At 35.9% G+C, this 24990-nt stretch overlaps 1 protein-coding gene across 1 annotated transcript in view; it reads left to right on the top strand.

Moving 5' to 3' along the window:
- Positions 1–24990, top strand: part of Cadm2 (cell adhesion molecule 2) — a 249178-nt gene that overhangs the window by 181294 nt on the left and 42894 nt on the right. Inside the window, exons 6-7 of the mRNA XM_055593354.1 lie at positions 7651–7821; positions 19758–19848. Coding sequence (XP_055449329.1) covers positions 7651–7821; positions 19758–19848 — 262 coding nt within the window. The remainder of the gene's footprint in view (positions 1–7650; positions 7822–19757; positions 19849–24990) is intronic.

The raw sequence follows: 24990 nt of genomic DNA, 5'->3' as shown, positions 1-24990 counted from the left end.
GAAGCAGATTTAAAATGAAAAACTTCTTTTGAACAATAAAATGTAAAGGTTTTTTTTTTTATTAAAGTTGATGTAAAAAGAAAGCAAGTATTGATAGTCCTGGTTTCATATTTTAAACTGTATTTGTACAGTTAGTTTTTTTTTTTTCCAAAGGTCTGTTAGCAATTAAAGACTGTGTTAATAACGGTGTCATTTTCTTCAATTGTGTAACCACTAATAAGTTGCCCATGCTCAAGTAAATAACCTTTCACTCACTCATGGCCAAGAAAATCAAATTACTTTCAGTGGATTACACAGCATAAAAATAAAAGAGGGACTTATTGGGAAGTGAAAGTGTTTCAGTGAGAGAGGAAGGAGAATGAGAGAGCAGGAGTGGTATAGCTGGGTCTTAAAGTAGAACTATGCCCAATTTTCTGAGAAACACCAGGTTGATTTGATTTGCAGAGTGGTTGTACAAGCTTGCACTCCTACCAGCAAAGGCAGAGTGTTCCCCTTGCTCCGCATCCTTATCAGCATGTATTGTCACTCGAGTTTTTGATTTTTGCCATTCTGATGGGTGTGAGATGGAATCTCAGAGTTGTTTTGATTTGCATGACTAATGACTAAGGATGCTAAACACTTCTTTAAGTCCTTCTCAGTCATTAGAGATTCCTCTCTTAAGAATTCTCTTTTTGGCTCAGTAACCCTTTTTTTTTTTTAACTAGATAATTTGGTTTAATGTCTACTTTCTTAGTTCTTTATGTATTTTGGATATTAGCCCTCTGTCTTTACAGTTGGTAAAGACTTTTTCTATTCTTTAGTTTGCCATTTTGTCCTACCCACATTGTCCTTTTCCTTACAGAAGCTTTTAAGTTTCATAAGGTCCCATTTATTAATTACTGATCTTATTATCTGAGCTGTTGGTGTTCTGTTCAGGATTGTCACTGATTCCAACGTGTACAAAATTCTTTCCCATTTTTCTTCTAACAAATTTAGTGTATCCAATTTTATGTTGAGGTCTTTGATTTACTTTCTTTTTTTTTTTTTGTGCTGAGTGATAAATATGGACCTCTTTGCATTCTTCTACATGCAGATATCCAGCTATACCAGCATCATTTGCTGAAGATGCTTTCTTTCTATCGTTGAACAGTTTTGGCTTCTTTGTCAAAAATCAATTGATTCTGTTCCATTGATCAACTTGTCTGTTTTAATGCCAATACCATGTGGTTTTTATTACTATTGCTCTGTAGTACAGCTTGAGATCAGGGATGGAGATACCTCTAGAAGTTCTTTTATTGTAAAGGATTATTTTTGCTATTTTTTGTTGTTGTTTTGTTTGTATTTTTATGATTTTTTTTTCTTTTCTTTCCATGTGAAATTGAGAATTTCTCTTTCAAGGTCTATAAAGAATTGTGTTGGAATGTTTATGGGAATCACATTGGATCTGTAGAAATGTCCATTTAACTATGTTAAGCCTAAACCTACAGATCCATGACAAAGGGAGGTCTTTCCATCTTCTGTTGTCTTCTTCAGTTTCTTTAAGAGACTTAAAATTCTTGACACACAGGGGTTTTTTTTTGTTTTGTTTTGTTTTGTTTTTATTTTTGGCTTGTTTAGAGTTACACCAAGATATTTTATATTATTTGTGGCTATTATGAAGGCTGTTATTTATTTAATTCCCTTCTCAGCCCATTTAACAATTACATAAAGGAGACTTACTAATATTTTTGGTTTAATTTTGTTTCTAGCCACTTTGCTGAAGGTGTTTTTCATTTGTAAGTATTCTCTGGTAGAATTTTTTGGAGTGCCTTATGTAGACCATCATATCATCTGCAAAAAGTGATACTTTTGCTTCTTCCTTTCCTATTTTTATCTTCTTGATTTCCCTTAGTTGTCTTATTTCTTAGTTAGAACATCAAGTTCTATGTTGAACAGCTACTGAGAGAGCAGGCAGCCTCATCTTGTCTTTGATTTTACTGGTGTTGTTTTAAATTTCTCTCCATCTAATTTGATGTTTGCTATTGGCTTGCCACATTTTGTCTTTATTGTGTTTAATTATTTTCCTTGTATCACTGATCTCTCTCAGACTTTTAACATGAATTACCCCTTCATTTTCCTAATTGTGATTATCATCTAATCTGTAGTAGGGTGTATTTTTTTTTCTCCCAAGCCCAGACTCCCAGAATAATGACGCATGAGACACAAAATATATTTACGAATAACTTAGTATATATTAGGCCATATAGCTAGGCTCGTCTCTGACTATCTCATAATTTAAAATAACCCATTTATACCAATCTACATTCTGCCACATGGTGTCTGTCTTCCTCACATCTGGGCAAATGTCCACACCTGGTTATATCCCAGAACCCTTTCTGCCTGCTTTTTATAGGCCATGGATGTTTTAAATTGACAGACAGTACCTCCATACAAAACACAAGATAGTCTTTCTATAATCAATTGAAAATTACATTTACAAATCCTATAGATGATTTAATAAAATTTATGTATAAAATGTAGTAATACACGGTTTTCACAATATATCTTCCTTGCTGATCTCCTTATTACTAGAGAACGTAAGGCTCAAAAAAAGAGTTTGTCTCACATTATACACAATTCGGAAGGTCGAAAAGATACCACTTTCCATGTGGAGAAGCTATTTAGGAACCACCTTGCTCTCAGTGTGACCTATTAGCTTTGTAATGGATGATAAAGAGACTTGTCCTATCCATGTGCCCAGCTGGTATGGAGATCTACTTCAGAATTCAGGAAAGGGAACATCTTCACAAAAGTAGAACTATCTCCTTTTCAGGTCTATCTGAATGACATCAAAACCACAAAAATGAATTGAGCAAATGAATCAGAACAGTTCAGAAGAAACTGCATTGGGTATGTTTGAAATACTGCTGAGATAAGGCTACTTCCCAGGAACTTCCCTCGAGAGGTGTTTCTTTTGAAAATTCAGTGTTAATGATCAGGCACAGAGGCAATACTGTAATCCAAAGAAAGATGGATATGGAGATATCTCTTGAAAATTGCTACTTTGTGGGGGAAATGAATGTTTAAAATACAAGTGAGTCTTTGTTTTGTTTTCTAGATAATATAACTCAGGATATAAAAAATGCATATTTTTTTGCTCATATTTTCTAAGTGACTTTCATTTGTGGTTCTATCCTATCTTTATTCTTAGTCTGAATATATGAGTCCCATTCCACACTCAATGGTCTAAGGACATTTTCACAATATGTTATGGTAATGTGTCCACTATCCTTTTACTCTTCAAAATTTTGTCTCTGCACCATCATCCAACCATCAGGCTCAACACTGCCTTTGATGAAGTTGAGAATCTGCATTGCAATAGGATGGGAAGGGATGCTGTATACATTACACTTTTCAGATAAGGGAATCTTATCTCAAAGATTCTCAAACTCTAAAGAAAGTATGAAACAAAATGACTTGTAGAAAAAAAAATTAACCTGTACAGTGCAAAGAAAATTTACATAAGCTCTATAATTCTGTAACTTATCACTTATTTGAAAACGATCAATATGAAGGGTTAGGGAGAGGGCACAATAGATTAAGAATTGAGCTTGTGTTCTCTGTACCCATGCAAAAAGTCAGGCTTTATTGCATGTAACTACAGCATGGAGGAGTGGAGACCAGGGAATAACGGGAGCTTGCTGGCCATCCAATACAGTTTAAATAGCAAGTTTATAGAAGAGTGAGAAATCCTATTTAAGGCTATACCATTGAGAGTGACAGAGGAAAAGAGCAAACATCCTATTGTGAGCTCAGCTGGCTTTTGCACCAACACACTACTCAGAGAAAAAGAGGAGAGAGAGAAGAAAAGAAAACTGGAAATATATTTTACACTTTGACTACCTGTTTTAGCAGGTAAGCACCTAATAAGGAAAAAGTGTAACTGGCTTATCTAAGTGATTATACCTATTTACACTGTAGGCCTGAATTAACCTGATTTATTAATATATAGATTATAAAATCCACAAATTATATAGTGCCTGTTTTATTTGAATTATTATTAAAATTTTATGCTATGTGCAATTACTTTCAAATTTTATTATAAAATTAATATTACCTTAATAATATTTTTAAAGAAAGCAACTAAATGAAGTAGGTGTGTGAATTTTTAAAATGCTCAAATAAAACACTGCTTAAGACCAATTCTTCAAGTATTGTATAATGTAATTATAAAAGTTTTCAAGAAGTCTAAATTGTCTTAACTTTTCTACTACTTAGAGCTAGAAATAAGTAACCACTGGATATAGACTGACAAGATAAAAATAAAATCTGAAAGTAGGTGACATTCTCTTGAAAAGACACAAGTAATTAAAACCAAAAGTGCCTCTTAAAATTTTAATAGAACTAAATAGCCACAAACACATCTGTACACATCTGTATTATGCTGATAAAACTTATACTTACAGGTGGTCAGTTCATTTTTTTTCTCATTTTAACTGAAGTTGTGTTAGTTTTAAAATGCAAAGATATCAACTAATGACTTCAACAGAAGTAGAAATGGTATTCATGAGATTCATTTATGAAAAATAATTTACGTGCCATGGTGTCCTGGAATTTATAATTAAAAGAGAGAGTTATGCCACTTCAAACTGTTAGATATTTTTTGTTTTCCACACTTGTCTAGGGGCCATAAGACTCTCAAGTGTGTGCATGTGTATGTGAGAGAGAGAGAGGGAGAATGTGTGTTAAAAATCTTGAGTATTCTCATATGAACAGAATAATGAACACAATAATAAATTTTTATAACTTTAAAAACAAAATATTTAGGAGTTATATACCTCTAGCATATACAAACATATTTGTGGTGTTTTAGTTTGAAATTAAGCAATAAAGTAAATTTATGATTCCTCATAAATAAATAGAACTCAAAAGATAATGCACATTTCACATAACATCTGGTGCAATTTACAAGTAAAATGTTTTCAGAAGTTTGAATCATGAAGAAACTAAATCTCTTGCTTGTTACTAACATATTTTGCATATTTAAAAAGTAATTGTTAATATATAGTAACAGGTTATACTGCAAGAGAATATCTGAGAGCAGGAGCGAGAAGTCCTTACGAAACCACCCTGCAATAAATGTCCTTCAGTTTCTTGTTCCATGAATTAAAAGAATGAAATTTGCAGAGCACAAGACCACAGAGGTTGCATTTTAGATGATGTTTATTATGAGTTCATAGGTAGGAGCTTAAGAGAGATGTAGAACCATGCCCCTTGGGTTAACTAGGCCTACAGGTCTGCCACCAGGTGGGTCAACAGCCTAGGCAGGGAAGGGAGAATCAGAGAAAGAGTAAAATAGCCCAAAGTACCAGAGAAGCTGATTTAGGCTTTTGCAAGTGCCTGAAAGAGGGGGTGGGGTGGGGCACAGAGGCACAGAGAAGCTGAAGAGAAGAGAAGAAAAAGTGATTCTGACCAAAGTTTCAGAATGGTGGGCAAACAATAGATTCAGGGCAGCTCATAGGAAGTGTGCTATGGAACAGAAATTCTGGGAAAGAAAAATGATTTCACCTGTCATCTTTAGCATGACTTAAGGTGAACCTGCATTGGTGAGAAGTGGTCTCTTGGCCCGATAACTGAGCAGCCCAATTGGATTAACTCTTCAGGGAGAAGGCAATGACATTTCTCCACCAGACATAAATGTCATTCTTTTGGCTAGAAGGCAACAGCTTTCCCCTAATAAGCTTTCTGTTACTGTAACTTAAATATCTTTAGTGATGAACTTGATTCCCAAAAGTACCATTGTTTATTAGATGCTGAGAAAAGGGACAACAGAGAAGAGAGAACATGGAGCATATTGTGCTTTCAACTACAATAAGATCTTCCTATAATGGCATATGAACCTTAGCCAATTGTATCATTTCTTTTTTAAATATAATTTTTGTTTATTACAATTTTCACTTTGTAGCCCCACCTCCATCTCCTCCCAATCCCGACCTCCAACCTGCCCTCATCTCCTCCCATGCCCCTTCCCCAGTCCACTGATACCTCCCCTTCCCTCTAACCCTAGTCTATCGGGTCTCATCAGGACTGTCTTTCAGAATTTTCTTCTGTGGACTGGTAAAACTGCACCTCTCCCCCCTCAGGAGGAGGTGTTCAAAGAGCCAGCCACTGAGTTCATATCGGAGACAGCCCCTGCTCCCCTTACTAGGGGACCCACTTGGGACTGAGCTGCCACAGGCTACCTCTGTGCAAGGGTTCTAGATTATCTCTGTAAAAATTGTCCTATTCTTATCAACTCCTTCAAACCTAAGAAATTATGAATTAATCCCAAAGTGGCCATTATACAGTGACTCAGACTTCGTATAAATATAAGCGTAAAAAACAATAAATGAATTCACATCTTAAGAAAAATAATTTCATTTATGCTGAATGAATTCTTCAACCTAGGGAGGAACAGTATCTCTGCATAAATTTCAAAGCAATTATGTGTTAAATATATCTAGTATTCAAGTGTTTTCTTTTCTATCTAAAGCTGGCCACCTTTCTCTGTTAAAATTTTTTAGCGTTTATTTATTTATTTTTTTCTTGTGTTGTTGAAGTTGTTAGGCCCAAAAGGGGGGACCCCTAGGGGACCTTAACTTTCCGAAGGGGATGAAGAGAACTCAGGAGACCAATCATCGATGCAATAGCAAGAGGGTTAATTCAGCCATCGTATGATGGGGCTGCCCCCCCCACAAAACCAGCAAGGAACAGCCAGGAGAGGCAGAAGTCTGAGGGTTTTAAAGGAAGGAGCGTGGGAATCTTGGAGGTTGCAAGCTTGGAGACACTGGATTGGGTAGTTGACTTTTAAAATGATTGGTTCATTTTAGGTGCCAAGTCTATCTGGTCCTGCCCGGATCTGGGTTGGGGAACTGGTGACATCTGGAGTGGTTACCAGGCAACGTTATCTCGTACTGCAGATCTGGACACTCCTCCAAAGCCAGGAGGAGACCTTTCGCATTCCTTTGCAATGGGTCTTCTCTCAACTTATCCACTCCTCCTCCTGCCTTCTGTAAAAGTGCTGGGAAATTTTAGTTTAACACGGGGTATAGAATTTATAAAGAAACCTGTAAAGCTAGCCTGTTCCTTTCAAAGTGAAAATCAGAGTGCACAGGCATTTCACACCCTAAGTCATAAACAGATACTAATAAACATACTTTTTCCAAGTGTGTTTACAGCTCAGAGAATTTACTTAATGTTTTTAGAGAAATGTAAACATAAACTGGAGAAGAGATTTGTGTCTCTAAAAGAATTGCAGGTTGAGGACAGAAAAAAAAAGTTGATGACAGTCTGGTTAAGTTGAAAGTACAAATAAAAAACGGTGCATGGCACACACCCTTTCAATTTGACTTCTCTATTTAACTTTTTAAATTCAGTTTGGGAGTTGTGTTTCTTGTTATCAAATTGAGATACATTTGCGTCTGTGTCTCAAATTATAAACACATTCGTAAACATCTATTTTGAAGAACAACATACAGAGTGTTCCCTAGTGTTACACCCAACTATTGTGGCCTTGAAAATTCTAGCAGTAAATTCACAGATTTCTTCTTCAAAACCTGACAACAGTCGAAGGTGCTTTTTAAGTTACTTATGAATGAAGTGTTATGGGTTGTGGAAACTGTCATAGAAGTTTTCTGTAACTTGTATTTTCAGATGTAAAGTATTTGAAAGAGGAGGATGCTAACCGAAAGACCTTCACCGTCAGCAGCACACTGGATTTCCGAGTGGACCGCAGCGATGATGGAGTCGCCGTCATCTGCAGGGTAGACCACGAGTCTCTCAATGCCACCCCTCAGGTAGCCATGCAGGTGCTAGAAATACACTGTAAGTAAAGAGCTCCAACCCCTTTATGTATACTACTGGTTTCTTTATTTGTGTTTAAAATAATTTATTTTTATTTTTTAAATTTATTACATTTTATTTATTTTGTATCCCATCTGTAACCCCCTCTCTCATTCCCTCCAAATCTCACCTTCTCTCATCTCCTTCCATGCTCTTCTCCAAGTCCAATGATACCTGAAATCCTCCTCCCCCACCCCACCCTTATCTGACCCTAGCCTATCAGGTCTCATCAGGACTGGCTGCTTTATCTTCCTCTGTGGCCTGGCAAGGCTGCTCCTCCCTCAAGGGGAGGTGATCAAAGAGCCAGTCACTGAGTTCATGTCAAAGACAGTCCCTGTTCCCATTACTAGGGAACCCAGTTGGGCACTGAGCTGCCATCATTTCTAAAATCACATGAAATGCACGCAAACCTTTCCTCATTGGTCTCAATTACATTCAAAGGGAAGAATCCTTTATCCCAGTGTGGGTCCAAACTATGAAGTGAAATACAGGACATTTCAGAGTTTAAAGCTGTTTATTACAGTTGGAGCTGTAGCTCAGCGTACATGTGTGCAGGAGAGAGCGTGGGTGAGAGGAATGGAATTACATCAAAACAACTTAGTTGCTTACAACGTTTTTCCCTGTTTTTTTATCCTCTGAAAGGTATAGTTTAGTCTCTGAATGCAGGGGCACCTCCCCCACATCTATAGAAATAACTTCATTTGCAGGATGAAATGAAACCATCCTAGTGAGGGACGCTCACACATGAGCAGTAGTGCTGAAGCTTTGGAGGCATGGACTCACACAGCTTAATGTGCACGTAATGCCGTCTGTTCCAACGCGCGCAGGTAACGGTCAAGTTCAGGGGGAGAAGTCAATCGCTAGCAAATAGAAGACTTATAATCTCTTACTTACGAAAATCAAAGGGATACACGTATTTACCAAAATGAGGCCGAGTGAATTGAATAAGTAAGCCAAATTAAAAGGACAATAAGATTAAAAAAAATGTGTTTTCTCATTTGCATGATTTGATCTTTTGATATAGTAAAGTGATATTCTTGGTTGTTTTTTCTGGGATGAAGTTAAAGCTTGAACTCGGAATTGTGAGAAAGCCATAATAACATTAAACCCTAAAATGATGAACCTTGAATACACTATTCTAATATGCTTCATTGTATTTTGTTTTTATTTATTAGCCAATGATGCATTGGCCCTTATTAAACAGCAGCATGGTTTAGAATACTGAATTTCCAAATAAATAGATAAATAAATAGATAGATAGATAAATAAATAAATAAATAAATAAATAAATAAATAAATAAATAGATAAATAAATAAATAAAGGCTATGATCAGATAGTAGGGGAGGAAGACCTTCCTTATCAGACTAGGGGAGGGCATAAGGGGAGAAGAGGGGGGAGGGTAGGATTGGGAGAAAATGAGGGAAGGGCCTACAGATGGGATACAAAGTGGATAAATTGTAGTAAATAATAATAACTAAAATTTTAAAAATTTTTAAAAAAGAAAAGAACAAGAACAAAACAAACCTTCTTGTCCCAGTTTTCATCACCACGACAGTCACAATAGACAGGTTAATCTCACAAAAGTTATTCTAGATGTAAATGAAAGGAAAAGTAAATGATCTCTGCATGCAGCATGGTAGTGGACGACAGTTACTATGCGAGAAAGATATGCCAAATGAGAGGGTGGAAGATGAAGACAAAAGTAAAATCATTGTTTTGATGAGCTTATCCAATTGTAATGCTTAGGAACAAATGACACAGGGCCCTGAATTAGGAGCACAACTGTTATATTTAATTCTATAAAAATCAAGGCAATCAGAAAGACCATAGTAAAACTCACTAGTGAAAAATAAAGAACATTAGGAGAAAATACCAGAAATGTGTCTGAAACCATTACAATGTCTCAGCAATTTGCATTGTATTAGATTAGTTTTACCAGGTTTTCTCCTATTGTCCTTGAAGCAGGTTCTGACACAAGCACACATAGAGACCATATGAATATTATTTCTAGTTTCAACATTTATATAAAAATGACTTTTTGAAGGTCACTGAAAGTGCTTAGACTGATAATAAACTAGAGAATCAATTCCTATGCTGATTTGATGATAAACTAGATAATTAATCCCTATGAGCTAGGGACAATTTAAGTCAAGTTTGTGACATTTAAAAGAATTCAAATGGATGTCAATGACCCATCTCATTGTACTGCTTATTTGATCAGTGAATCTTCATCTTACAGGAAATAGAACAAATCGATACTGTTAGAGGACCTGTATTGCCGTGGAAATAGTTAGAACTTTTCAGTATACTTGTACTGTTTGAGGTAATAGAATTTGGAATGATATTTGTCATTTACTTAACTATAATTCCAAAATATGATGAACAAAATTAATGGAAAACGAGTCATAATAATTATTGAGAATGTCCATCAGTGCAAGGTCCTTCACATAGTGAAGCAGTATTTACTCCGTGTTCTGTGCTGATGGGAGAGAAGACCCAGCAGATGTCCTGTTGGGTTTAGTAACTAAAGAGGAGAATATTTAGAATGAAATCAGGCTTATGGGTCTAGGTTATTTTCCTGGGTGGATTTTGGTGCACAATCAGACAAGCAGAGTGGGATCCACCTGCCCCTAGTGCTGAGAAAGAAAACAGAGGTGAGCAGTGCACGCTAGCTGTCTAGCTCGGGAAGATCAATCACAGAGTTTCAGCAAGAGACCTCATCCAAAAAAAACAAGCTGAAGAGTGAGAGACATAGCGATGTCTGCCTCTAGCTTCCCCACGATCACTCACAGGTAAGAATTCCTCCAAGCACACAGACACACAAACACACAGAAATAATTAAATAAGACACGGAGAATCACATTACTTATATGAAAAAAAACAAAGGCAGGTATTATCTCTATGTTTGGAAGAAGGTTCAGGATTTAGTGTTGTCAAGAATACAATTAGGTCACTGATGGGAATTTCAGTAACTTGACTTTGAACACAAAAATATTAAAGCAGAACAAAATTTGTTTTTATAAGATACCCTAATCAGGTTAAGGTTTCAATAGATGAGGATTCTAGCTTCTCAAGTCACTTTGGTTTTACTCCATGACCTCTCCTATCCCACAGTTAAAGAACAAATTCACTGCCCATAATTTAAAGAATATGATAGCTATAAATGTTTCAGTTTAGATGTTATTTCCAAACATCTACTGCCAAGCTCATGCTTACTTCCTTTGAACTTCAGAATGGTGATCTAACATCATTCGTCAGTTATTTTTTCTTTTATTATTTTCAGTATTTTAACTTAATAATATGAATTGTTTTGCAAATTTTTCAAGGAAAACAGTAACTGAATTCCTTAACTTTCACAAAGTTTTATATGAAATATTTCATACTCACACTGACTGATGAATTAAAAACATCATCCTATTCTATCATGGATTAGTACATAAGTGTCCAGAAGGTAGAAATTAGATCAATTTAAATTAATTTTTTAGCATTTAACATATCATTATTGATGTATATGGGCTTAATTAAAAACAACTGATGGTAATGCTAAATGATCCTTTAAGGCTGCAGAACATTTCCCAGATATGAAACAAATACAGTGATTTGAGAAAGCTACAGTCAGTATTAAAATTTGAAAAAAAAAAAAAAAGATATGTAATGATGCAGTCTTTATAAACTCCCAAGGCCAATGTAAAAGAATGTCAGTATTTTCCACCTAAAAATGGGAGAAAAAAATCCCACACAGGTGCACATGTCTAATACATGTGGTGTAAAAAATTGCTATAGACTCAAATAGAGGAAGGTAGACAACAGTTTTGGAAAAGGGGACAAAATGGAGTGATTTGTAAATGTAGGCTGTTCCAATGGCTTAATAATATCCTTAGTATGGATGACAAAAGGAGAAACTTAGAAGAGGTATCCATGTTTTCTCTGGTGCATAAAAAGAGAACATATGCATTTATTTAAGGATGTACATGATAATAACTGCACGAAGTACAAAAATATTGTTGCCAGATTAGAAGGCAATTGGAGCACACACACCAAGAAACATAATGAAAATACATAGTTAAATAAGTTAAAGGTGTTTCAACCCTGTACCCTTATGGTGAATATTTTTTACAGAACTTATCCTACGAATTATAGCAGAGCAACTTTTAGTTTTTATGAAGTAATAATTATTAATTGAAATACTAGCACTTCGATGAAAGGGACCCTTTTAAACTGGAATTTAATAATGGAAAAAACATGATAAATTTCTGTCAACCACAGATAGTTTCAAATTTTACATATCAGGTAAGAGAATACTTCCCAAATGAACAGCATACAAAGCCACTCATATTTTATAGATGAAAACTCTTATTTATCTTTCTATCTTTACCCATGTCTTTTAAACAAAGGTTTTCATTTGTCTGATTTGATTTTTAGAAATATGTATTGTATGAGTCAGACTTTTTTCAATGCTTAGCAGAAATAATGTATGTGCACCAACAGAAAACCCAGCATACTGCACAGACTAGAAGAAAAACAAAACAGCTATTTTCTGCACATGACATTGTATTTCCATAATTATACTAAAATGTATCTCTTATTGAAAAAGAAAAATATGAGAAAAAATAGGAAAATGTCAGAGTAATGTTATTTTTCTGTGAGTGCAGTATAACATTTTAGAGTGAGATGAAAATAAGTGTTGGAAGTTTTAAAAGTTTTGCCTGTATTTCAAAATGCATTATGCACTTTCCCTCTCAAATAAAAATCATTAACATTTTTGTATTTGTATTTGAGTATAATGTTTGATCCTATAGATATTAGTAACCATTTAATATTTAAGCAGTAGATAAAATAATCAAAATTGCTCATAAAATAGGTTCTCCAATTGAGCCAAACATTTTATTTGAGTGATAATGGAGGGTGGTAAGTAAAAGGAAGAGAAGAGATGGGAAGAAAAGAGAAGAGAGGAGTTAAGGGGAAAGGGGAGAAAAGAAGAGAGGGGAGGAGAAGGGAAGAGAAGAGAAAGGAAGGGAGGGGAGAGAAGGGAAGGGGAGGAGAGGCAGAGGTGGAGAAGAGAAGAGAGGAGAGGAAAGGAAGGGAGAGGAGAGGGGGAGAGGAGGGAAGAGGATAGGAGAGAAGAGGAGAGAGGAGAAGAGAGGAAAGGAGAGGAGGGAAGGACAAGTGAGATAAAGGATTGGGAAAGGGTGGGATTTAGAAGAGAAGGGAAGGCAAAAAGGAGCTTCAGGCTTAGGTACAAAACTGATTTAAATGAGATCAGTTAAGTTGGTGATAAGTAAAAATATATGCATAAATGCATTAAAATAGCACAAAGCACACATTATCATTTTTAAATGAAATACATCTACAATGGATTAATGGTCAATTTTATTCCTGACCTAAACATTTTGATTCTTGTATTTCCAAACTAGTTAGCTGAACAAAGAATGATGAAAATATTCTATTTCCCCTTAAAATTTTACATGTACACCACTGTTTCTATGGTGATTCTCTTAGTGTTTAAACTCATTTATAGAATTACCTTGGGCTAGAGAAAGCAAACTCACTGTTATAAACTTTTGGTACACTTATCAATTATATAATCAACTTCAGCATTTATTCTCATGAATTGATTTAAATACAGTTCTGATTATTATAGAAGAGATTCAATGTTTGTGTGCTTGGGATTTAACAACTCTGTTGTTTATACTTTGTTTCTTGCGGGTATTTGGTATACAGAACAAAAATATTCCACCTGAAAACACAGACTTTTTTCACTCAATATGCTTTTCCATTGATTCTTGTCTTTGAGATTAAAAATAACATTAAAGAACTATAGACTGAGAGGCATCTCAGTGATTAAGATCGCTTTATGTTCACATGGTCTAAGTTCAGTTCCAAGCACCCACACCAGTTCAGCTCAAAGCTCCCCCTCAGGGACACAATGCTTTCTTCTGCCTCTGTGAGAACTCACATACATACATAGAGACATATACATAAAAATAAAAAAAGAAGCAAATATTCTGAGCAAATCAAGGTCAAGTAACAGCAGTGATTGATGTCACTCTTGCACTATCATGATGATAATGTGTTGTATTTATCCTCAAATTGCAGTCAACAACCAGCTCTTGGTATGACTGCTCAGCAGCTGCAATATGCATCTTGAGACTAGAAATCTAACTTAAGATTTATTCTTAACTGATTTACATTAAATTTAAATAGCGACATACGTATTGGGCAGCACTGTTCTTGATGATGCCATCTTACTTCCCTCTTCTAATTCTGTTATTAGTTCTTTTAATCATGGTAGGATACATAATTGATGAGTTAATGGTGCAGTAATTCCTAGGATGCCGAGGTAGCAGGATTCTGTATAATATGGAAAGCATAGCAAAAGCATACATTTGTAATGCATAATAGATTTTTAAAAGGGTTTAATGTTTTTATAGTGTAAGTACAGGATAGTACTGCCTAAATCTATTTTTAAAATTAAATTTTTGTTTTGGGAGGACTATTCAGGAAAATACAAATAATATATTGTTTTTTAAAAAATAGTATTTTGACAAAGTACTTGTAATCATATGCTGCAGTTTGTAAGTGTAAAAAGTCTGAATTATAAGGAATAAAGTATCAATACACTCATTGTCCTGTACTTCTACTGTTTCCCTTGTTTCTCCTTCAGATCTCCCTCTTGACTCAGCTTCATGATAAAAGCATGCTGCTCCTAATGTTTCCTTAGTCTCCTCAGTCTTGCCCACTTACAAGCATGACATCCTGAATCTTGGTTCTGAACCTAATACTCACTTAAATATGTAAGATGATTCCTTCCTATATCACTCAGAATGCCCAGATTCCCCAGCCTGACATTTGACATTAAGGATACATAGTTGCCTAGAATTTATTTGTAACATTCTTTTTATCAGAAATTATGTAGTCAATAATTTCCAGTTGCCTCAGTCAACTCCATCTCTCTTTCTTTCTTTCTTTTTTTTTTTTCCATATGGAGGCTCTTAACAATCTTTCACTCCAATTGCAGAGGCTCCAATGCCCTCTTCTGGTTCCAAGAATCATGTGTCACACACATTTGCTACTCACATATACACACAGGGAAAACACACATATACATAAAATACAAACAAATGAACCATTTTATTAAAGTTTCAGGAAAAGAGCTTTTCTAATTAATGAGGAAAACGGATACGGTTTAAAAGATATTTTTCATTTGTCCATGAAAACTAGGGACAAGAAAGGGAAGCAATGAGAAAGAAAAGAAGACCCACAGAACAACTGTGTGCATTGTTCGTCAATATCAACCAATTAGAACACACAAATAACAGAGGGCCGAGGCACACCTTAAACTGTGTTCTAACTGAACTATCGGGATAATTAGTTGATTTCAAAGAAGAGTAAATGACCCAGAACAAAAGACAAAGCATTGGCAGAAGTGTGTCAATCCCTAGTGTTATCTAAGAGACAACAGAAATACCAATTTATTCCAGCACTTGGTTTTACATCAGGGAAGAGAGCCACTGAGTTTATTGTGGAACTCTGGTGGAGCACTCCTTCCAAGCCTTTGTTTCATAACAACACACAAGGAAAAAAAAAAAACAAAAAACAACTTTCCTTGAATGCTGTTGGGAGTTGTTGATTCTAGAAATTGGACCCAGTGATCTCCACTGAAATGCATCTCCAGCCTTCTGGTGTGCTTTCTAAAAGATTCTAGAGAACCATTGTATATGGAATATATGGAATATTTACATCAAGGAGAATTATGCACCAAGCATTTGATCAGTGTTTTTATTATTATAAGAAGATACCTTAATAAGATGCTGATGCTATAACATAAAAGTGATCCCAAATATTAATTGAAAAAAGAACATTACAAAACCTTATTAATTTACTAGGAAGACACCTAATTGAGGTATAGGAACTACATTCACCCTGATAATACACTTATGAGTAAAAAAGAAATGATCTCTGATGTCATTAACATTGTTTCTGAAAGCTATGCCCAGCGTCCTGTAGCATCATTTCTGAAAGCTAGGGCTAAAATTGAAAACTGAAAATAAGACGTTACAATGCGTGCTGATATTATGTTACATTGTTATAATTAACTGATAACAAAGTTAACACCACACCTTCTAAATTTTAGGAACTATGTAAATGTTTATTTTATAAATAAATAATTTGTGCATAGTCAGAGGATATATGTTTGTCAACAAGTAGCATCAAAATATTTTATTTTTACCAAAGACCAGAAGATCTAGAACAATGCAATTGACTCAGGCTCTACATTATAGATTATCTTTTTTCACTCAATATATTCAGTGCTATCGATTGACATATTAGGAGTTTCTTTTGTGGTTGGCCAACATCCCTAACAAGAAAATGTTACCTACATATAAACTCAAATTTTTATTTTTATTTTTTAAATACAGAAGAAATAAGGTAGGGATTCACAGGTAAAACATTTGATTCAAAGGGTCCCCTTGTTAACCTGCAAAACTGTCAGTAATGGGCAGATATTGTTGGACCTGTAATACTAAATGCTTCAAGGGTTGTGCTTTGAGGCTGCCCATTTTGTGATTTCATAGTAGTTTCAAAACAACTGTTTTGTAAGATCTTTGTTACAAATACAGAAAATCCATTCTGCTGGATCAATGTTTCCTCCTTGATTTTTTTTTATTTTATATTTTTATCAAGTAGTACATAAAGTACCCTTACTGCACAAGTTAAAATTTTTATTTCAAATGAGTGACCTTTTTCATGATTCCAATTTAACATTGCAATTATATTCTTCATGAATGAACCACAGAATTGTTCAAATAAAAATAAGAGAAATAATATGTAATGAAAAATATTTTCCTACATATTCGCACACCTTAAATTATACCCAATATTGCTTTAAAAAAAAAAACAAAAAAACAAAAAACAATGTATTGCATTCGGAATAGGACAGAAGTCTCAATAAACTGATACCTCTACCTGTCCGTTTGTTATCAGACAGAATAGTCAACCAAACTTTTAACTGAATTGGCAAAAATTCTGCAAATATGTTGTGCTTTGTCCTTTGTTCTATGTAGCTCTGAGGAAGATACATGATGTTTGTACTTTTAGTTTGAGTAAGTGTCTTTCTCTAAAATGCCTAAGAAACAAACATTAAAAACAAACTAGCAAAGAGAAAAAGGGCAGTAGAAAAACATACACACACTATCAGACAAGGAAATGACAACATGTGGTATTGACCACTGAAGTCATGTGATTGAATGTGTAAACAAAAAGGCAAGGACAGCCAACTTGGTTCTTACAAACATCCAACAGAAATCAACTGGTAAAGTTGAGGCACTCTGTAGGAATTCCCAGTTCAGTGTGTGAACCTGAGCCACCTGGAGAATAGGGATTACTTATATATAAATGTAAAAACCGATCCATTTTAGAGAATTTTTCCTGAAATTGTTGAAGGCCATGAGTCCAAGAATGACAGAAACTGAGCCAGGAATGTGCAGACTTGGAGGGCTATTGACATGTTTGCCTTCTACCAAGTTGTAATGGCCTGAGGACCAAATGTTTCTCATTTCCTCTGCTTCAACATACGTAGGTTTAGGATTTATAAAAAGCCTGTGTGGCATCTTTTTTTGAGACTGATTCTCCAACCAAGGACCATGCATGGACATAACCTAGAACCCCTGCTCAGATGTAGTCCATGGCAGCTCAGTATCCAAGTGGATACCCTAGTAAGGGAAACAGGGACTGCTCTACCATGAACTCAGTGTCTAGTTCTTTGACCTCCCCCCCTCCCCCCGCCCCAGGGGAGGAACAACCTGGCTAGGCCACAGAGAGAAAGACATTGCAGCTTGTCCGGGAGAGATCTGATAAGCTAGGGTCAGATGAGAGGGGAGTCCTAGTGGACTAAGAGAGGGGCAGGGATAAGAAGAGGAAGAGAGGGTGGGATTGGGAGGGAATGATGGAGGGGGCTACAGCTGGGATACAAAGTAAATAAACTGTAATTGATATAAAAAAATAAAAAAAGTAAGAAGCCTGTGTTAATTCCATTTCTGAGATACTAGTCGTTTTTTATACCCAAATAATTTTAATATTTGTCCCCTTCAGGTTAGCCAGTAAGAAGACAAGTATGGGAGGAGGGTGTGTCCATGTCCACAACTGCACTCCCTGCCACAGAACTTCTCTCAAATATATCTGTGCCTTCAGAACTTTCTGTCACCTCCCATTGTTACCACAGGTTGTTGGCCAAGCTTTAACTATTTGACCCTTGTAGGGCATGTCAGATTTAAATTTAACAAGTCCAGAGACAGAAGGAAATTCAGCGAACCTTCTCCTGCTTAGGGTAGGATTACCTCTTTATTCTGATTAGGAATACAATCAAGCGGGGACCCATCCACATTTTGGAGATCAATTTCCTTTTTTCAGTCTTCCTATGTACATGTTACTCTCATACTAAAACCTTGACATAGGGTTAGACAAATTAGACAAAATCCTTTATTATTTATTACATTTTATTCACTTGTATCCCCACTGAGTTCCTCAATGCCTCCCAATCCCACTTTCCCTCCCTCTTCTCCCCCTATGCCTTTCTCCTTTTCCACTGATGGGGAGGTTCTCCTCCCCTTCTATCTGACCCTAGACTATCAGGTCTCATCAGGACTGGCTGCATTGTCTTCCTCTGTGGCCTGACAATGCTGCATTCCTCAGGGGGAGTTGATCAGAGAACCTGCCACTGAGTTCCTGCCAGAGACAGCCCCTGCTCCCCTTACTAGGGAACCCACTTGGATACTGAGGGGCCATGGACTACATCTGAGCAGGGGTTCTGGGACCCTCTCAGGGTTCTTGGTTGGGGTATCAGTCTCTTCAGCGACCCCTGGGCCTAGTTTTTGGGGCTCAATACTGATCAAGGTATTGAAGCAGAGGCCGGGAAATTTCAATACTATAACATTAAGGAAAATAACTAACTTAAAAATTATAGACTTGATTGATGCTTCCTGAGATTGTTTCCAAGACAGTCCACTATTATGACCTCATATAGGTTCCTTTCTTCTATTAAGCTTGAAGGGAAAGGAAAAATGAGTGAGTCTGAGAGTTCATAGCTATTGTGTTTATTGTACAGTATATAGAGATATGAGGGAAAGAACTGGACAACATAGTTCTATACAGACTATAAAGAAATTACTCTGCGTATTTTGTCCCTCTCATCCTTAAACTGTATTTTCCAATTCCTCTCTGAAACTTGTACTTTCCTGTTGGTTAAATGATATTACATACCATGTGATTTTTAAACCTTGGTGTCCTAGGGTTATTTTTAATTTATTTCCACAAGGGTTGATTTTATTAAATAGAAACAATTACATATTTGACAATTTTATTGTTGCATATGAAATCAAATTTTACCTTTCAGGACTGTTATAAGCAGAAACTTGATGTGTTTTGTCCAGTGTACCGTAAGGAAAGCAGCATGTGTGCAGAGCTGCAGGGCTGCCTCTTCAAAAGGGCTCTGCGTAATGCTTCAGAGAAAGTGGTTTATCTTGAGTTCATTGGGGGTTCCTTATTGTGAGTCCCTGGTAGTTCTGTGACAATGAAAGTGTTGTTATTCAAATGCACATGAATGCATTCACTCCACAATAATAGTATTCATAGCTATCTATAAATAGTTGAAGAAACAATTGTGTTGAATACTTGATATTCATCTGAACCTTTTTTCATTTTTTGCAATGTCACATTTAAATTCAGATTTCAGAGGTACTCCTAAGATATTCAGATATTTTTAAGTTACACAGATGGGTAAAAAGCAGCCTTTCATATGTGTGTGTGTGCTTGTGTGTGTCTTTGTGTGTGAAACATAAGAGATGCTGAACACATGTTTTAATTAAAAAACGTATCCATAAAATGCAATTAATGATTTTTCTATTCTTTTATTTTCTAGATACACCATCAGTTAAGATTATACCATCCACTCCTTTTCCACAAGAAGGACAGGCTTTAACTTTGACATGTGAATCAAAAGGAAAACCACTGTAAGTGAATTAATGAATGGTAAACTTTTCACTCTTACATCTGTCTTTAATGCAGTTTGTAAATGTAGACATTGCATTTTAACCCTCTCTTGTCAAACACAGGAGCTCTTTTGTGTTTACTGTTTCTCCTTCAGAGTTCTCTAAAATGAGTTTGTATAAATTTAGAGTCCACACATAAGTACACAATAAAATGACCTGTTGATGTTCAAGCTGATATCTGAAATGCTTAGAAATGTATGCAAGTTTGCTCAAATAGAATACAATATTCTTTGTTCTTTATACCTTATACCATGCCATCTCTACCTTCCAATGGTAGAGCCATTTTTTTTAAAATAGCACTAATGAACTGTGGAGGTTATACAACTGTTATTTTAAGAAATGTGCATCACTTCCCTTAGATATGATTCAGCAATTGTGCCTCAATGAACCTCTGGGATTCAGTTATGTAGAGATAAGCTTAGAAGTATAATATCCATCCTTGCATTAAAGATGACTCCAAAGTACAATAATCTTCTATTTTTATTGAAAGTTTAACAAATTGAAATTTCTATCTTTCTCAGAAGATACTGACTAATCCTTCCCAGAGGAGACTGATGAATGGCAGCACGCAAAGAGAAAAAGGAAATAAAAAAGTTTGTTTATGTTACAGGAGAGAAATTTTAATCCCAGAAATGTGAGCGATGTTTTCCCTCTATTCACAAAGGTTTAAGATTGGTAAGGCAGGATTTACACACACTTCACTCCTGTCAAAAACTTAAAAGACTTTCACCTACTGTCTGCTGCTCCTTCAGTTGCTGAATCTAAATTGCCACTCTGTTATCCGGATTTACTTTGTAAATTCAAGAATGAGGCTCAGGATGATTTCAGGACTGGAGCTGAAACCACAGTTGTTCAGAGCAGAATGACTCAGGCTCAGGAAAGAGTCACAGTTTTCATCCTAGTCAGGTTTGCTACTCGATTTATACTTTAATACTCACCAAAATACAATTCAACTAACATTTGTTACAGGTTTTATTGCCCAAATTTTTAATAATATCTCAATTCATGTAGCATATGTGAATATTAATTCATGGATAAGTAATGGGTCAAAACAATCATATTTTGCATTCATCGTTATTGTATGCAAGGTTATAGCAAAAATACTATTACAATTGTGCACATGATATGTTCTAATTTATTCACCAGTGTTTCTTATTTCGTTTTTCTTTGAACTCCCAGGACACCATCAGTAAAGTTACCAGCAATTTCCTTTATTTGTTCTTTGGCTTAGACTGCTGCTTTGTTTGTTCTTCCTGATTGTCTTGAAATCTATGCACTCCTTCCCATTTTCAAAGGATCATTTCCAGTAAATGAGGGCATTAACCTGTTTTGAAAGGATTGAACTTGTAGATCTCTCTGGTTTCTACCACATCCACAGCTGTGTCAGATGAGGCAGACAGGACACAAAACAAGGGAAGACTGGAAAGAAGCCATTTGATGTTTGTCACACGAAATCTTCATGTTCATAATGAGAAAGGTCTTTACTGGAGCACAGAGAACAGACAGACACCTGAAGAGGATTAATCAGGAAGCTCATCCTGGAGAAAGAATAGAATCACTCATGTGAAGACCACCCTTTTCCAAAGAGGAAACCTAACAAGTGGGAATGGGATGATTAATACATTTGAAAACAATTTCAAAATAAGGAGTAAATTAAAGAATAATAGAGGGACTGACCAGGTTTTGTTTTTTAAAGCAGATTTAAAACAGCGAGAGGCAAGATGCGGAGTGTGGCATCACATACACCCACTGGGCAGGGTGAAATTGTGTCATTTATCCTGGTAATCACCACCAAAGTTCCGCTCCATTACTCGGCAGCTTTGCACCTGATTCCCCACTTTGTTATTTTGGCATCACTGAGAGGCGACACTGTGCGTTTAGCATTCAATTGTTTCCCAAGATGGTTAATTCCCATTATCTTTTCTATTTACCTGATCCACATCTAATGAGCAAGTGAGAATCGAAAATATATAACAGATAACATTCATTTTGTCTCATATGCAACCTGGACAGCACCCTTAATTCTTGTTCGAATCTCCGTTGTTTCTTTCAAGCGTATGTCTGACCAACATATGATTTCCTAAAGAAGGAGCAATTCATCATTTATTATGTGCATGGTTTGTGTTAAAGTGGCACCACATTCTGTGGTGTAAATCATAAAACTGTGGCGTGGCTCAGGTTGCAGTGAGACTCCTGTTTGTAGCCTGCCCTCCAGAATGCTAATGTTGTTTTCCTTGTTCTAAATGTGAGGGCCCCAGTGACTGTTTATGAACAATCATGCCTTGTTTGCCTGCTTTGGACAGGAGCCTTTTGCCATTTTCCTGTAGAACAGCTGCAATTCTTGGGCCAGTACCAAATTGTTCCACTTGACATTACTATAGAGGCATTCTATTCTTTCCTTAAAAGAGAGATTACTGTACATGTCTATTGTTTTAATTTTTGTCTAAAGTGGGGACCAAGCTAATGCCAGCCACTTCTCTTTCAACTCCCTAGAGTCTCGGCAACCCTTTTCTCTCTTTGGCTGAATTCCCAGACAGCTTTTAAGCATCACATTCTCCATTTATAAAAGTGGAAGAAGAAAAAATCCCCTTTATATTACATGAAAGTCATGACCTTAGAAGATGCAGGGTGGCCCGTGAATGCTGTGGCAAGTGAATCAGCATTCATTTTAACGCAATGTTCAGAACATTGTGAATTTCCGTTATAAGGAAAGAAAGCAATGACACATTTTTCTAGTGCAATAAGCGTGCATTTGACAGTTATTCTATAAGAAGAAAATAATTACAGGATCTGATGAATTTTTCTGTGTACACAGCACAATGTTTGTGTTGTAGTTACTATTTTACCTTCTAGTAATTATAATTTTTCTTTTCGTCTTGGCAGAAATCTAGTTTGCATAATTGCACAGAGACAAACATCTATTCCTTGTAAGAAGAAAGACTTTAATCTTTCAAAAGACAGATCACATGCCACCGAGTAACTAGTGAGGTGTTGGAAGGGAACAATTACACATACATTGTGGATATGATTAAAAATTAAGGGAGAAATCTGATATGTGCATACAAATGCATTTCCCTAGGGGCATAATAGAACTGTTTCTTCAAAAGACACAAAAGTGCAGGCAAAACAACTCAATACCAGTTGGTTTCTTCAGTCTAATGTGAGCTATTCTTACAAACCACAAAAATCACAAGTCATTTGCCAATTGTTACACAATCCAATTATTGAGAAGAAGTTGCAAAATAAACCAGGAATTAATGAAGGCACATTATCATCCACAGTGATACATTGTTCACCAAACAGGGAAGATAAGATATTGTAACAGTATAAGTCTATTCTCACAGCAATTTTAAATCATTCCATCTAACGCTTAAGAGATGTTATTAACCAACGTTTGTATTTCTTCTGCTATTCAGAAATCCTTCTGATTAATCAGCATATTACTAATAGTGTCCAGGTTAGATGTTTGCGGTACAATATTCTGAGTCTCTGAGGTAGTGTAGAAGGTGAAGGTTAGGCTTGGACCTATATTACAAATCGATAAAGATCCGCTGCCTTAGTTGTCATGAGCCAGATTTGACTTAACATGCTTTTTTATGTTAATAAACTCTGGTCTTAGAACAATTTTGGATTCACAGCTAAGCTGAGCAGAAAGTGTACAATCTTTCTGTATGCCATTGCTCTGTATGCCACATGAGAGAGACAGTGTTACTCATGGTTCACACCAGTGTTTAACTGAGGCATGCTGGCCAGTCATCGCGGCAACGTAGTCTGTCTCCTCACACAAGGTTCACTCTTTTGTCTAGACGTATTTTTAATCACTAAAATTATGTAATCTGTATACATAAATAGATTTTATAAGGATTGATAATTATATATATACATATATGTATATGTAATGCATATATGCATGTGCGTGTGTGTGTGTGTGTGTGTGTGTGTGTGTACTTCCTCCCTCCAAATGACACCAAAATAAATAATGACCATGAGACTCTAAAGTGTCTTTTGGTAAAGTGATTAACTACAAAACACCATGCTAAACTTCATTATCAGAAGCCTGAAACATATTTAGTGTTGAATTGTTGGTAAGATAGCATAGTAGCTCCAGAAAGTGCATTATGATCATAGATTCTTCCAGGTATCTCAAAGGCAAGATTTTGACCAAAATAAACACATTCCAGGGTAATGCTTCACACGTTTAAAAAAAAAAAATCTAGGCGACAAATAAACTAATATAGAGAATACAGAATCAATACTGACATCAAATAAAACCTGTTAGAGCACTCAAATTATTAGGGTTTAAATAATAATAATAATAGTGCTAATAATAAATGATATTCATATACAGAGAATACAGAAGCAAGAGGTCGTTTTAAGGTAAAGTGTAAAATAATAAGAAATGGTGACTGGCAAATTTGAATCCATGAAAACGGGTCCTTCACAGGTACCTGAGAAGTCGCCTAGATGATATTTTAGTAGACTTGACAAAAAAAAAAAAATAGGAAGAGAAAAATATTAATTCTGGTTCCAGAAGTGTGGAAGAGGCTGTCCTTCCAGGCACTATTATTGGGATGAAATGAACAGTTTATCAGTTAACAGCTTTCCACAGCAAGCAGATATAAAAGAAATCATATGATTCAAACTTACATAATGTCATGTCCAGTGAGCCCTTAAAAACCCAAGGCTCTCTGACTCAGTTGACTGCCTTTGGAACCCTAGCCTCCAGATGGGGTGCCTTGTCTGATGTGCCAGGGCGGATTACAACCCAGAGAGGTCCACCCTTATCTGAGAAGGGAAAAGGAGAGGGGAAAGGGCATAAGTGGAATGGAGAGGAGAAGAGAGAGAGGTCTGCAATCAGGCTGTAAAGTGATTAAAAAAGTTAAGTGGAAAGCTGGGTGTGGTTGTGCACACCTGTAATTCAAGCATCTAGGGAGGCAGAGGCAGGAAGATCGTTGTGAGTTCCAGGACAGCATGGTCTACAATGTGAGTCCAGGACAGCCAAGCCTACACAGAGAAATCCTGTCTCATAAAAACAGAAAAAGAAATAAAATAAAATAAATAAAATAAAATAAAATAAAATAAAATAAAATAAAATAAAATAAA

Source organism: Psammomys obesus, unplaced genomic scaffold (assembly GCF_907164565.1).
Source record: "Psammomys obesus unplaced genomic scaffold, mPsaObe1.curated_primary_1811, whole genome shotgun sequence".
NCBI lineage: Eukaryota > Metazoa > Chordata > Mammalia > Rodentia > Muridae > Psammomys > Psammomys obesus.
This window is presented reverse-complemented; position numbering and strand designations above follow the sequence as displayed.